Genomic DNA, 14,681 nt, shown 5'->3' with positions numbered 1-14,681 from the left:
TCATATTTTAACAAATTACGAAAGGGATAAAAATTTATGTAAAGTTTATTTTGTTGAATTAACTGTTGGATCTTTTTAAATATATAACCATTTGGTACTTAAGTATAGGTTCAAATATATTAAAGGGCTTATTTGATTAGGGATTTGAATTTTTTTAAGGATTTCAGATTTGATGGAATTTAGCTAAATTTGTTTGGATTTTAAGGAATTTGATAGAGCTTTTGATAGGAGATTAATTTGGTAGAATTTTAAAGAAAATAAAAATTGATTTCCTAAGATCATTAAAAAACATTTTCTCACAACAATTTATCGAAACCACGCAAAAAAGTGTAATCAATTTCGAAAAAAGCATGAAAAAAAATTACAAATACTTGACTGCAATTTTGACTTTATTGTGACAGACGAATGTGTGTTTTTAATATCATGCCAACAATGCCATAAATCATCTCACACCTAAAAATACATTGTGAGATTTCACTATTATTGTCAACTATAAAATTAAACACATAAAAATGTTAACTTACTCAGGCATATTTCACCGTTGAGATCCACTAGTACCATCATTCCACATATTTGAAGCATTGGTTGTTCTCTATTCAGTAGCATGTTCTCTTTGTTGTTCTTGTTCGCCAAGAAATTGATAACCATTACTACTTAATTGAGTAACATTTTGTTCATCAGATGTTTCTTCTGGAAGAAACTCATCTGGCCGACACTTCTGACGGAAAAAGTTATGCAATGCAGCAGATACAAGCACTTGCTCTGCTTGTGTCATTTATGAAAAACTAGGAGCGAATTTGAATATAAGAAATCTTGATTTGAAAATACCCAAAATCCTTTCGATGATATTTCTCAAACAAGAATGACGATGGTTGAATAATTCTTATTTATTTCTTCGATCAATGCCTTCTCCAGTAAATTATTTCATATGATTATGTGTACTACGAAATAGAGCTCTAAAATTTATCTTGTTTATGTACCCACAGTTTGCGAGATAAAATTTTCATGAAATATTTTTAATGTGAAATATAAATAAAACTCAAACTTATAATTAAGTAACCTATCTTAATTAAACATATATAATACATATATATATATATATATATATTGAGTAATGCAGTCAATAGCTCCAATATAATCTTGAGAATATAAATTGAACTGTTAACGGATAATTAAACAAAAAGATAAGACAATTTTTCACATACCTTAAAGCAAGAACAAAATCTTTTGTTTTCTCATATTTTTAAAGGCAATGCAGTTCCTGGTCTAGCCTAAAAACTTGGCCAATACTGTTTAACACCCTTAATATTTTATTAAACTCTGTCTAAGTCTGTACAAATCTAAAAAAGACATCTGGTCTACAACTAAATAACAAGGAATGTAATTTCATCGTTAAGTGCACATAGTTATTGAAAGATCGTCGTACAGACTTAAGTTGCAAGGTCCATGATACGTCGTTATTTTGTCGTAAATATATTCATCGTAAACTAGATATAAATTTTGCGCTGAAACTATCTTCGTAACTTTGACTTACAATATAAGACTTTAAATCGTGGATGTTTATTATTGTTGTTAAATTAGCAATAAATTAACTGCGACAGTCAATGTTAATTTGTTGTTAAGTTAACAATGAACTAGCTTAAGACCCGGGCAATTGCGCAGGATGAATGTTATATATAAAACTATTTTTATCTATTATTATTTATTTGTATTCATTTATATATTATGTATATAATTAAATTAGAGTAAAGACATAAATAAAAATAATACATCTTGTTTATTTAGTAAATAAATCAAAACAATCATTTTATTTATTTTATATGGTATATAATTTAATTTCAATGACATTGATATAGATATATAGTATATTTTAATATAAATATTTATTATTGAGAATTCATATTCATATGATATACACAAAATTTCTAATGTGCAATTTTTTTAATGCAAATTTTAAAATTAAAATATTAAGGTTTTAATAAATTTTCAATAAAAATTTAGAAATTATCATATTTAAGTATTTTTCTATGTTACATAGTTTAATATTAAATTATATTAATATATAAAATGAATGTCTAGTAAATGAGACTTCATATTTATAAGATTTATGATCATTTGTATTTTGTTATTACCAAAAAGTTAAACCATTGATCACAAAATTTTAGTGTGAGACATTTAATGTTTTTAGTAATTTATAGTCGTTTTAAAAATTTAAAATATAACATATAAGAAAAAAATTTAATATTTTTATTATATAATTAATATAGTTGTTTAATATCTTTTAATAATATGAAATTAAACAAAAAAGAGCTAAGATACAAAAATCATTATCAAATATTTATTATTCATAATCATTGATTGTCATATATACGTTAATCATATTAGGCAATTCCGTAGATTTATTTAAGGAAAATGCGAGAATATTCTTTTGTACACTATTTATCAATTTAATAGTTAGTTTAATAAAAAATATAATATAAGTTAAGATGGACCAACCTATTTTTCTAAGAATTCTGAATTTTATTCTCACGGTGACAAGTGGCTACAAAATAATGTTGTAGTGTTTCTCAATTAATATATAAGAGATTACGAAAGATTTGTTTTAATTCAATGTTAATTAATTGTGAAGTTAACAAAGAATTAACTTATAAATGTATACCTTTATTAAAATACAATAATAATTAAATTAATATATTATAATAATTAAAAATAAATGTAAAAATAAGACAGAAATAAAATGGATTTTTTAATAGAAATTTTAAAACAAATAACAATATAGAAACTATTTCAAATCAACGTCGTTGAAGAACTCTTTCGAACCGCTTTATCCGTTATTCGTTCCAGGGCAGCTTGCTCCTCCAAAGTTGGTTGTATGATGATATTAATATTTTTACGTATAATCTCTAGAGCTCGAGTAGCTTTCAAGTCCATCCACATGTATGGCAAACATAATTTTCATGGTTTACAACTGTTGGCACGTTGCTTGATGCTCAATCCTTATTGATGAAATCTCGTTATGTGCATCTGTCAACTCCGTTCAGAGTTGAGCCAGATCATCACCTCTACGAACATAGGAAGAGGTGACCCTATGAAATTCGTTGATTGATTCCAATCCAATTGTCTGTATTTTTAAATACAAAATTATATGAAAATATTAGTAATAATATCAATCAAGTTTAAAAGAGATATTTGAGTGATTGTATACGACTTTGCAAAACTTGTCTAATTTCGGTATGGAAAAAGAATGTGAGTACCATATTCAGACTGCTGAGAAATCTGAGCCTGATGCTCTTGGATCCATGTCATGGCATCATTGTTGTTTTTTTGATCTAGCATTAACGAAGGCTCCACTCCAGTTCTTATGAGTTACCTAGAAAATATGGAAATAGAAGGAAGTTCGCCTTGCTTTTCGGCCTGAAAATAAAATTGATAAACATCACGGAAATTTAAACAAGTATAAATATGTAAATGTAAATTTCAAAATAACGAATACTTACAATCAGTAAACGGACATATGCAGAAAGTGTTTCACCGGATATTTGAGGCATAGGTTTGTGACCACTCGGACCAACCGACAAACGTTATGTCAAAATTGACATCCTCTACAACTAGAAAAAATTGGTTGGTTGGCATCATTTAACATTTCGTAAAAAAACAAATTCATCTAAGTTAGTTTCTTGAACAATACTTTATCACTAAATGTTGACGTTGTGTCATGAAGGACATTTGTGACCATGTCAGGAACTCTATGATGCTCTATATCTTTGTGATCCATCTCATAACTACCATGGTAATGCAAATTACTGATCGATTCTTTATTATCAACATCATTAAATTACTATTATTACTACTTGCTTCATTTCCACCCTAATCTTCTCCATGATTAAACTAACTACAGTAATTCAGTGTAAACCTTTTATTTACTATATGGTTCCAAATTTTATCATTACGAGTAAAATTTTGTATTCTTGCACTTCCGACAAGGACATATTATCTTAACGGTTTTCAAAATTATCGGTATATTTCCAGTTTGGAACATGAAAATCTCTAGCCCATTGACAAATTTATTTGTGACTGTTCCTTCGGAATCTATGTGCATATACAGTCATTCTCGCAAATCATATATACTACCACTTGAAAACATATTTCAGTTTTAGAAAAGAACAATTTTATTTAGGAGACTTTTTGGTGTGGTTTTCGTTTGTGGTTCTATAAATATCCATATTCTCATATTTATAAGAATTTTTGGAGCTTGTCAGTTACGATTTTACCATCGAATTAAAAACAAAAATTGCCCAATTGCCAATATATTTCCATTTCCCAATTGCACATTAGTCATGTATTCACCTATTCTATCCGTTTTTTTTTAATATAAGTCGTTTTAGAGAAATTTTTATGTTCGAAATTATATGACGTTTTCGGTTTTCTATGTAAAATTTATTAACACTTAATGTTATATAACCAATGATAATATAATTTCTATTTTATTATTGGTTGATTTGTGGTTAGTAAATAATTAATGATGTTTTTGTTTAGAAAATATAAAAAATTAATGATTTCTTAATCTATGTGCACAATTCTAAAACGACTTATATTAATGAAATATTTTCTTTGTTAATTCTTCATTACGAAAATTATTTTGTTGTTTATTAACTACAAATTATCGACAAATTATTTTTTTTGAGTTAGTTCGTCGTAAAACGGTTTCTAATTAAGGATAACATTTTAATTTGTTAATTTTTGTCGTTATGGATATGTTTCCCTGTAATGGGACTGGTATTGTTTAGTTGGAACACGGAGATCATGCTGTGACTTGTGAGGGGTCCAATTGGATTAGAGATTTGTTTTAAGTAAAAGCTAGTTTTAGTAGTTTTTATTGAGATTGATGTGAAATAAATAAATAATTTTATTGTGTGCCCTCTCTAGAGTCATTTGTACTTACTACTTGACTTCTTTGATTATTTCTTTTGTATAAACAACAAAATCATAGAACATATAGACTTTGTTGAGTTGATCAAGATACCAGACAACTATTGTGCCGCTGAACAATATCTTTGTTATCAAATACACATTTTGAAATTGTCATTAAAAATAATGTTATTAGATCTAATCTTATTGAATGGTCATATATTTTTAATAACCATATGTTGATATTGAAACATGTTAATCTCTATCACTTAAAGTGATACAGAGAGTATCTCTATGCAAAAAACCCTAGCAAGGAGATCAGAAAGGCGACACAGCATGACGACTCCTCAGATCACGATCTTCATTGAGATTTTGATCTTCCCCTGATCTATATGCTCCTTGGCGTTAGATCACCCGTCTCTCTCCCTCCGTTTGTCTTGCTACTCGATTTTGATTTGTTCCCCGTCGTCAATCTCGTTGTCTTCTACCCCAAGTCACCGGTTTCTATTCCACCTTGGAGTTAGAAACTCTTTTGTTTACGATCTAGCATTCCAAGGGTTAGAAAAGCCATATCATTGTATGGGTTCTTCAAATCGTTTCAGATCTACTCCTATGGTAGATCTCAAAGGGAAAGGAATTCTCTATGAAGAAGATGATGAACCAATCCTCTTGTTTGATTAAGATGATGCGCACACAATACGAGAGTACCGTATGTCTCTTATTGGAAAGGTTCTAAACCCTAAGAAGCAAAATGTGGAGAAGCTAATCCAGTATATGCCTACTCAATGGAAGATGCAAGATCGAATCACGGCAAACGATCTTGGTAATGGGAAATTTCTTTTCAACTTTGCATCTGAGGAGGATCTTCAAGCTGTTCTTAAGCAGGGGCCCTTCCATTATAATTTCTGTATGTTTGTGTTGGTGCGGTGGGAACCGGTAGTTCACGATGACTACCCATGGATCATACCATTTTGGGTGGAGATATCTGGAATTCCATTGCATCTTTGGACAGTGAAAAATTTAAAAAACATTGGCAGAAAGCTCGGCCATGTTGATACTATTGAGCTTGAGGCTGGCCGGCTTCTGATTGATGTTGACACAAGGAAGCCTCTTGTGTTTAAGAAGAAAGTGCAATCCCCAGGTGGCGAGGAAGTCACCATCACGATCAAGTATGACTTACTGTTTAAACACTGTACGGTATGTGGCCTGCTTACCCATGAAGAGTCTTATTGCTCAAAGAAGGTGGAGATGATGAAGGCGCAAACAATTAAGGTTGGAGTCTTTGATCGTGTTCAGTTACCAGAAAACAACACAGTGCGACAGCCAATAATGGATTGGTCTAAGGACCGTATGTTATCTAGGCCATACCATTATGGGGCAGACTCTACAGCACATAGGTCTGATGATTACTATTCACATCGCATTGAAAGAGAGCTCAAATACAAGAGTTCTATTGCTCATGAAGGCTATAATCGTGACAGACGTTATGATAACCGTGAGAGGAATGGACGTCGGTCAGATGATAGTCGTGTGATGGGCAAGACTAATGCAGCTAGATATGGTCGCCGGTTTACTCCCTATGAGCATAGTGCGACTTCTCAGTGGAGGGAGAAGCAATCCAAGTCTGGTGGCCTTCACACGTCTGGTAGGTCGTTAGAAAAGGATCATCGAAATCCTCTGCTGCACAAGAACATGTTCGTGATCAAGACGTGGTGGTGGCCTCAAGATCTGAAAATGTGAGACACAGTAGTGGGAAGAAACTGGCTAGTGCTATTGTCACACCATCACGTATCGCTCTTGATGATACAAACGTTACGGTTCGGGGACATGAAATTGTACGATCAATGACTTTCTACCCTACGGAGAAGGCAATGCAACAATCCCCCAAAGGTGATGATCTGGTTATAGATGCACTAAAGGATATGGACATTGCGGGTATTGGCGAGAAAGATCAACATGCTATGACGATGGATTGTGATGAAGATGATTTGTTGGGAGCGGAACTGGAGATGATGGAAGGTGTGGAATGCGTTCCAGAATCATCATCACGCTCTGCTGCTAGGATGGATCGCCCAAGAGCTCGGTCCTCAAGGAGTCGTTCAAGAAGTAGAGTTCCGCTGGGTTTGCAAAGCACAAAGGCACGCCTTTTGAGCAAGGGTTCTCCAATGAAAAGGCAACATTCCTTGTCCAGGTTTTCTTCTTATGAGAGAACCGCACATAATAAGAATCGCCTTAGCGAATCGAAAAAATCAAAAGCTAGTTCCCATTTGGAAAATGGTTTGGAGGGGTCCAAAAAACCCCCAAAAAATTATCAATGAAGACAATCAGTTGGAACTGTCGAGGGATAGGGAGCGACCTCACAGTTCGACGCCTTACGGAGATGTGTCAGAAGCATCGCCCAGGACTTGTGTTCCTTTCTGAGACGAAGAATAGAAGGCTGCTGTTGCAAAACATTCAAGCCAACTTAGGATTTGATCATTTGTTTACTGTTGAGCCACTTGGACTCAGCGGAGGTTTAGCTTTATTTTTTATGGATGAATTTCAAGTTAATGTTTTATTTTCGAATAACCGTATGATTGACACTGAGGCAGTCATAGATGGAATAAAAGTCTATATGACATTTGTTTATGGAGACCCTGTACTAGAAAGACGTGACGAAGTTTGGGAGCGTCTTACGCGCTTCTCAACAACAAGAAATGGACCTTGGTTCTTGATTGGAGATTTTAATGAAATAATATGTCACAATGAGAAAGAAGGAGGAAGACGACGCCCTGATAGTTCATTCCTCCCTTTTAAGCAGATGCTTCATGATTGTGGGATGCTAGAGTTTCCTTTCACGGGGGACATGCTCTCTTGGATGGGGAAGCGAGCAGGCGGATCAACTGTTCGATGTCGCTTAGACAGAGCAGTAGGAAATGCAGATTGGCATGAAAAGTTTCCCCACTCGGCGGTGAAGTATATGCGGTTATGGGGATCGGATCATCGTCCGATTCTGGCAGACATTCTTATAAAGCCGATGAGAAGATCAAAAAAGTTCAAGTTTGACAAAAGATGGCTGGATAATGAGGAGCTAAGGCAAGTTATCCTTGAGGGATGGAAATCTCCTGATCTTCCTACCAATGCAACGATTATGGAACATATTTCCAGTTGCAGAAAAGCTTTGAGTGAGTGACGGAAGCAACATAATGTCAACTCGGCGAAATTAGTGGAGGAGCTTAAAGAAAAATTGGAGGGTTTATATGCAGATGATAATGCCACAACTGAAGAAATTGCAGCAGCTTTGAAGGAACTCTCTGATGCTCTTAAAGCCGAAGAAATGTTCTGGAAACAGAAAAGTCGGGTGTTCTGGCTGAGAGAAGGAGATAGAAACACAAAATTCTTTCATGCCTTGACAAAGCAGAGAAGGGCAAGAAATAAGATCACACAGCTCTTAGATGAGAATGAGAATATTGTTGAGGATGAAGAAGGACTAGTTGCCATTGCTACTAGTTACTTTAGACAGATTTTTGAATCATCAAATCCAGAGGACATTGAAGAGGCGCTAGCTCAAGTTCCTTCCACGATCACTGGTGCAATGAATGACAATCTTATCGCCCCGGTCACTGAATGGGAGGTCAAATTAACGCTTTTTGCTATGCATCCAGAAAAGGCCCCTGGACCAGATGGGATGACTGCGCTTTTCTATCAAAAATTTTGGGATATAGTAAAGGAGGATTTAACTCTTATGGTTAATCAATTCCTTTTTGAGGGAACAATGGCGAGTGGACTGAATGATACAAATATATGCCTCATCCCGAAGATAACAAAGCCTAATGTGATGGCTCAGTTCAGGCCCATTAGTTTGTGTAACGTCAGCTACAAGATAATCTCTAAGGTCTTATGTTAGAGATTAAAGAAAGTGTTACCAGGCCTGATATCGGAAACCCAGTCAGCCTTTGTTGCTGGGAGACAGATCTCAGACAACATTATGATCGCACAAGAGATGTTCCACGCTCTGAGGACTAAACCAAGTGGGCGCAATAAGAGGATGGCCATTAAAACTGACATGAGCAAAGCATATGATAGGATGGAATGGTATTTTATCGAAGCTGTCATGCGCAAGATGGGCTTCTCAGAAATTTGGATCGCCTGGATAATGAGATGCATTTCGTCGGTGAAATATAAGGTCCTCATGAATGGAGAGCCAAGGGGAAATATTGTTCCAGGCAGAGGTCTACGTCAAGGAGATCCTTTGTCTCCTTTCATTTTTATTCTATGCACGGAAGCGCTCGCTAGCCTTCTCAATCATGCAGAGAGCCAAGGGAAGATAACGGGGATGCGTGTTACACGCGCGTGTCCATCGGTGTCCCACCTTCTTTTTGCTGATGATAGCCTTTTCTTCTGTAAGGCGGAGCCTCGTGAATGTGAAGAAGTAATGAAAGTAGTCAGGAAATATGGCAAAACGTCAGGCCAATGTATCAACTTTGATAAATCGTTCTTACTCTTTGGTAAGCGGATTACTGCAACAAGTAGACAAGAGATTAAAGATGTGTTGGGAATTCAAAACGAAGGTGGAATGGGTACTTATCTAGGGATCCCGGAAGACATCAGTGGCTCTAAGTGCAAACTTTTTGCGTTTTTGAAGGATAAGCTGATGCATAGAGTGAACGGATGGACAAGTAGATGGCTCTCAAAAGGAGGAAAAGAAGTGTTGATTAAATCTATTCTTCTAGCTCTTCCGACATACGTAATGTCTACTTTCCTGCTCCCTTTGGAGATATGTGAAAACCTTGCAAGTGCCATTGCTAAATTCTGGTGGAGTTCAAACCCACCAAAAAGAGGGATCCAATGGGCGAAATGGGAAAAAGTCTGTTTACCAAGGGAAGAGGGTGGGATGGGATTTCGTATGATCCATGAGTTCAGCTTGGCATTATTGGCAAAACAATTATAGAGACTAGTTCAATTCCCAGACTCATTGGTGGCCAGGGTTCTAAGGGGAAGATACTACAAGATGAGCTCACCTCTCAGAGTAATCTCTGCTAGTAACCCATCGTACGTGTGGTCTAGCATTAGTGCTGCGCGAAAGTTGCTTCTAACGGGAATTAGACAGAAGATACATTCAGGCTATGAAGTCAAGGTATGGGAAGATCCATGGATTCCAACGAACCCAGCAAGACCAGCTCTCCCTATAGCGCCGGTAATGCATCCTAGTATGAGAGTTAGTGATTTCATTGATCCGGAAACGAAAGAGTGGGATGTTGGTCTTTTGGAGAGTTATGTCAATCTAGAGGACATACCACTTATAAGGAGTTTGGCCATAAGTTCAGCACATCGTCGTGATACATTTTGTTGGAATTACACAAGGAATGGCCAATACACGGTTAAATCTGGATATTGGGTGGCTCATAATGTGTTAATGACAGAGGGGGAAAAGGAAGTCCTAGAACCGAGTATCACAAAGCTTCAAGCCTTTGCTTGGAAGATAAAAGCACCTTCGAAGATATGTCATCTTATATGGCAGCTATTAACTGGTTATGTGGCAGTAACGAGGAATTTAGCAAGACGTAATATGAGATGTGATAACTACTGCCCAAGATGTGGAGAGCTAGAAGAATCTGTAACACATGCTATTTTCGAGTGTCCGCCAGCTCTACAAGTCTGGTCCTTATCATCAACTCCGTCTAGCCCAGGTCTATTTCCAGTACCAAGTATTTACGCAAATATGGATTACCTATTTTGGAGAAAAAACAGCATTATCGAGCCGGAGCAGGACAGAGATCCTTATCCTTGGATAATTTGGTACATTTGGAAGGCTAGGAACGATAAACTTTTCAGGGGAATAGACAGAGATCCTTTGGAGCTGGTTCGACATGCAGAAAGTGAATGTCAAGCCTGGTTTAATGCGAATGAAGTGGCACGAACCGTGGTACAAGAAGGCCTTCCTGAGGAGCCCCAAGTCATAAGCTTGGGTAATATTTGCTTGATAGATGGATCTTGGACAGCCTCTGCTCAGTATAGTGGATGTGGATGGGTCTGGTTCGACAGTGGAGGAAACATTCAATTGTTGGGGACAAGAAATTTCGATCGACAGGAATCAGCTCTGCATTCGAAAGTTGAAGCACCGCGGTGGGCAATGGAGAACATGCTTCAACACTCAACTTGCCAGAATTTTGGGACAGATTGCAAGGAGCTGATAGCAATGATAAAGGATCCTCATGCCTGGCCTAGCTTTGCGACAGAATTGGAAAGGATAGAGACGCTGCTGATTTGCTTTCCGGACTTCGACATCATTCATGTTCCACGAGCGCGCAATCAGTTTTCAGATTTTTTAGCTAAGACTGCTAGATCCTTCCATAGAAAGTTACATTTTATTGGTTGTTCTGTTCCGGTCTGGTTACCCAGTCCACCTCAAGTTTGAGTAATAGAATGGCCGTTTGACGTCAAAAAAAAAAAAAACATGTTAATCTCTTAGCGACCCATTAAACTCCAGTACATTTATTTATTTTACGATGCAGATTTAGTATATACATTTTTCTTGAACCATTATATACCAAAATGATCCACAAAGGAAAAAAAAAGACTGGCTAATGGCTATAAACATACGATTTTGGTTGCACCCTTAATTTACTATTTTCGGTTTAATCTTATAGTACTTTAGCCATCGTAAATTAAACTGGATTATCACTTTCCAGTTATTCTCACATGACCCGATTAGCTTAGAATATTAGATTAATGATATAATTTTGTTTAATTATATAATAATCTTAGATTATCTCCTATGGTAAATCTATTTTTTTTCTTTTTACACCAAATATAGAGTAAAAAACAAGGGGAATTGCCACTAATACTATTTTTCTAATACCACTTTTCAACTTTACACTAATATTTTGATGTAGAGAGATCAATAGTAGTACACCAATTATAGAGTAACATTGTTTTTTATTCTATTAATAGAATGAAACTTTTTCTTTATAAAATGATCCTTCATTTTAATATGTTTTCATTTTACACCAGAATAAACTTATATAATATGATTTACACATTTAAATATAATCTTTAGTATATCATTTGTTTTTAATTATGTAATATAATAAAATTTTAGTTTTAAAATAATATTTTATTGCGGTAGTACATTGTTATAAAATAAAATAAATGGATAAAACTTTAATATTTCGAAGTTAAAAATTGTATCATAAATTAATATAATAAAAATAATATATTTTTATGTTCTCTTTTTAGAATATAAAATGCATGTAACCATTGGACAAAAACTCTTTTTTTTTTAGAATAATTTATTTTTGAAGTAGAGAATAGAGGCTACCAGGTATTAAAATAATAAAACCATTAAAATCATAGGAATAGTGTAAATTTAAGTAACAATTTATGTAACAAACATATGAATAAAATATTTTTTTTTCTTCAAGGAGTAGATATTATATTTTTTTCTAGATAGGGATCCGTCGGAATGTGGTGACAAAATACGATTTATAATAATCTAAAATAATAATCTAAAATGGTTTTTTTTTCAACAGATTTCTAACAGTGTGACCCTCAAAAATAAGCTGTTTTGACCGTCACACCATTTTCTTTGTTTTTTTTCAAACTTGCTTATTCTATGTTAGCTTTTGATTTTGACTTTTGAGTTTGTTTTGATTGTTTTATTTGCTTCAATTTTCCAAAATAGATTTGCTTAATTTATGTAATATATTAGATTCTTAATATGTGATTAGACTTCTCCTGATGGTTCGCTACGCTTTTTGTACAACTCTTGCCTTACTTTTGGGATAGACCTATGATTTTTTAAACTTTTCCTTACATCAACTAAAACACGCAAGAGAAGGTGCAGACTAAAAGGAGATAGACCTGAATATGCCATCTGCACACATGCTTGGTGAGAATCCAAAGGAAAGGTACCACCAGTTTAGTGACATTCCCAATCATTACATATAAACAATATTCCTTGTTTTTTGTAATAAAAGTAAATAACTTTTTTGACATTCATAGAGGTTAGACGATATATACCCAACATTAAAGTTCAAATTTAAATTTGTAGAAAATAGACATAAATATTTACCGAGAAGTAAAAAATAAAGAAGAGCTGACTGGGCATAGGAGCATCGAACTGATTACGGATAAAATTACTGGGGGCATACGAAGCAAATTGCGTCCGTACCGTCGATTTTAGATTCCCCACTATGAATTTAAAGGCTACGAAAGATCACAGTTTTGCCGATGATAAAGCACCTCCAATAATTATTATTAAACAATTAAAAAGCAAATTGTTGTTGCTTTTTGATTTCTATTGGTATGTTTGGAGAGGCTGAGTCTCAGGTTTCATGTGACTTGCATCAAGCGGCCAAAATAGATAAAGATATGCGTTGCCTGTGAGCGGTGAGGCTCGTGATGAAAGTGGCCTTGAATCAATATAATTGTTAACCAAGGCTTTAGACCATCTGCAAGTCATTCCGTATATTTTCCTAAACTGAAATATAGAATATTTTTCTTTCAGTTATATTTCAGTTATATTCTATTTTTATATAATAGAGTAAAAATGAATTTATTCTATAAATAAAACAATGATTTTATCTTTTGTTCATTACTCTATTTTCACTTCAGCATGAACTAGAGTTGAAGTAAATCCAATCCATTATAAAATTGTTCTAATGTTTTTTTTAAATAAAATTTTACATTAGAAATGTTTTAAGTACTCAAATATTAGACACCTGATAATATTTTTTTAAACTCCAAGTCCGACTAAAGAGGCTCTGAACACACCGTCTATACAAAGAATCTTGACGCGTGTTGATTTGAATTAGCAGTCTCATTACAAATGACTAGGTTGCTAAAGTGTTTTTACGGTATATAAATAATAATTGTACGGAATACAAAGAATTTTGACGCTTGTGATTCTACAACTATATAAATTAATGTTAATTAAAATATTTTTATAAACAAAAAAAATTCTATGCTGTCTTTTTTTTTTAAATTATATATTTATTGTCTATATTATATTTAAATAAGTATTATATGAATCAAATATGAAAATTATATTAAATTGGTACATCAACCTATGTTACTTTAAAAATACTTTCATTTAAATAAATTATCCTTCACCATTAAAATGAGTTCAATTTTATAAACTTTTTATTGAAAATAAAATAATTAAAATAAGTTAAACTTTTGTATCTACAACTATATACTATTTTCTTATTTATTTTGAAACTCCAAAAATATATTATTTAAAAATGATTATTTACAAATTCTAATATTATATTCTAACCTTTAGTTCATGTAATATATACAAAATATACTATTAGAAAATTTTAAAATATTAATAATTCATTAAAGATGCTAATGCAAAGATATTTTGACTCTAAATCTCATATTTATTTTAATTATAACAAAATATGTTTAGAAAAATATTAAAAATATTACACAAAATATATATTCAAAAGTCATATAATCTTCTAAACTCAAAATAATTGTATAATATTTGAAAATTTTCTTGACCAAATATACAAGTTTGTAATTTTCGAAGTCAAAATGATAATATTCCAAATTTTATAAAAGATAAAATAATAGATGTTAAAGTATATTGTTTGAAATGAAACACAAAAAAAAAAATTTAAAAAGCAAAAGTAATATAATATTTTAAAATCTTAATATAATAACAAAAATCAGAAAACCTAAAATCATAACATCCAACTAATATTCTATATCGATACAATTTACTAAAATAATATGATAGATGCTATTATGTATACGATTTAATAAAACAATTGTTATATTATTTG

The 14,681-nt window shown here is 33.2% G+C and overlaps 1 protein-coding gene across 1 annotated transcript; it reads left to right on the top strand.

Annotated features, from left to right (window-relative positions):
- Positions 1–6,752: 6,752 nt before the first annotated feature.
- LOC117128415 lies at positions 6,753–13,275 on the top strand. The gene is made up of 7 exons (XM_033280722.1): positions 6,753–7,029; positions 7,554–8,072; positions 8,154–8,782; positions 8,837–9,073; positions 9,401–9,754; positions 9,839–11,182; positions 13,207–13,275. The coding sequence occupies exons 1-7, from the start codon at positions 6,753–6,755 to the stop codon at positions 13,273–13,275; spliced, it is 3,429 nt and encodes a 1,142-aa protein (XP_033136613.1).
- The last annotated feature ends 1,406 nt before the right edge of the window (positions 13,276–14,681 follow it).

The sequence above is a fragment of the Brassica rapa genome, chromosome A09, assembly GCF_000309985.2.
Source record: "Brassica rapa cultivar Chiifu-401-42 chromosome A09, CAAS_Brap_v3.01, whole genome shotgun sequence".
Taxonomy (NCBI): domain Eukaryota; kingdom Viridiplantae; phylum Streptophyta; class Magnoliopsida; order Brassicales; family Brassicaceae; genus Brassica; species Brassica rapa.
The sequence above is the reverse complement of the archived record's forward strand: the minus strand, read 5'-3'. Positions and strand labels throughout refer to the sequence as shown.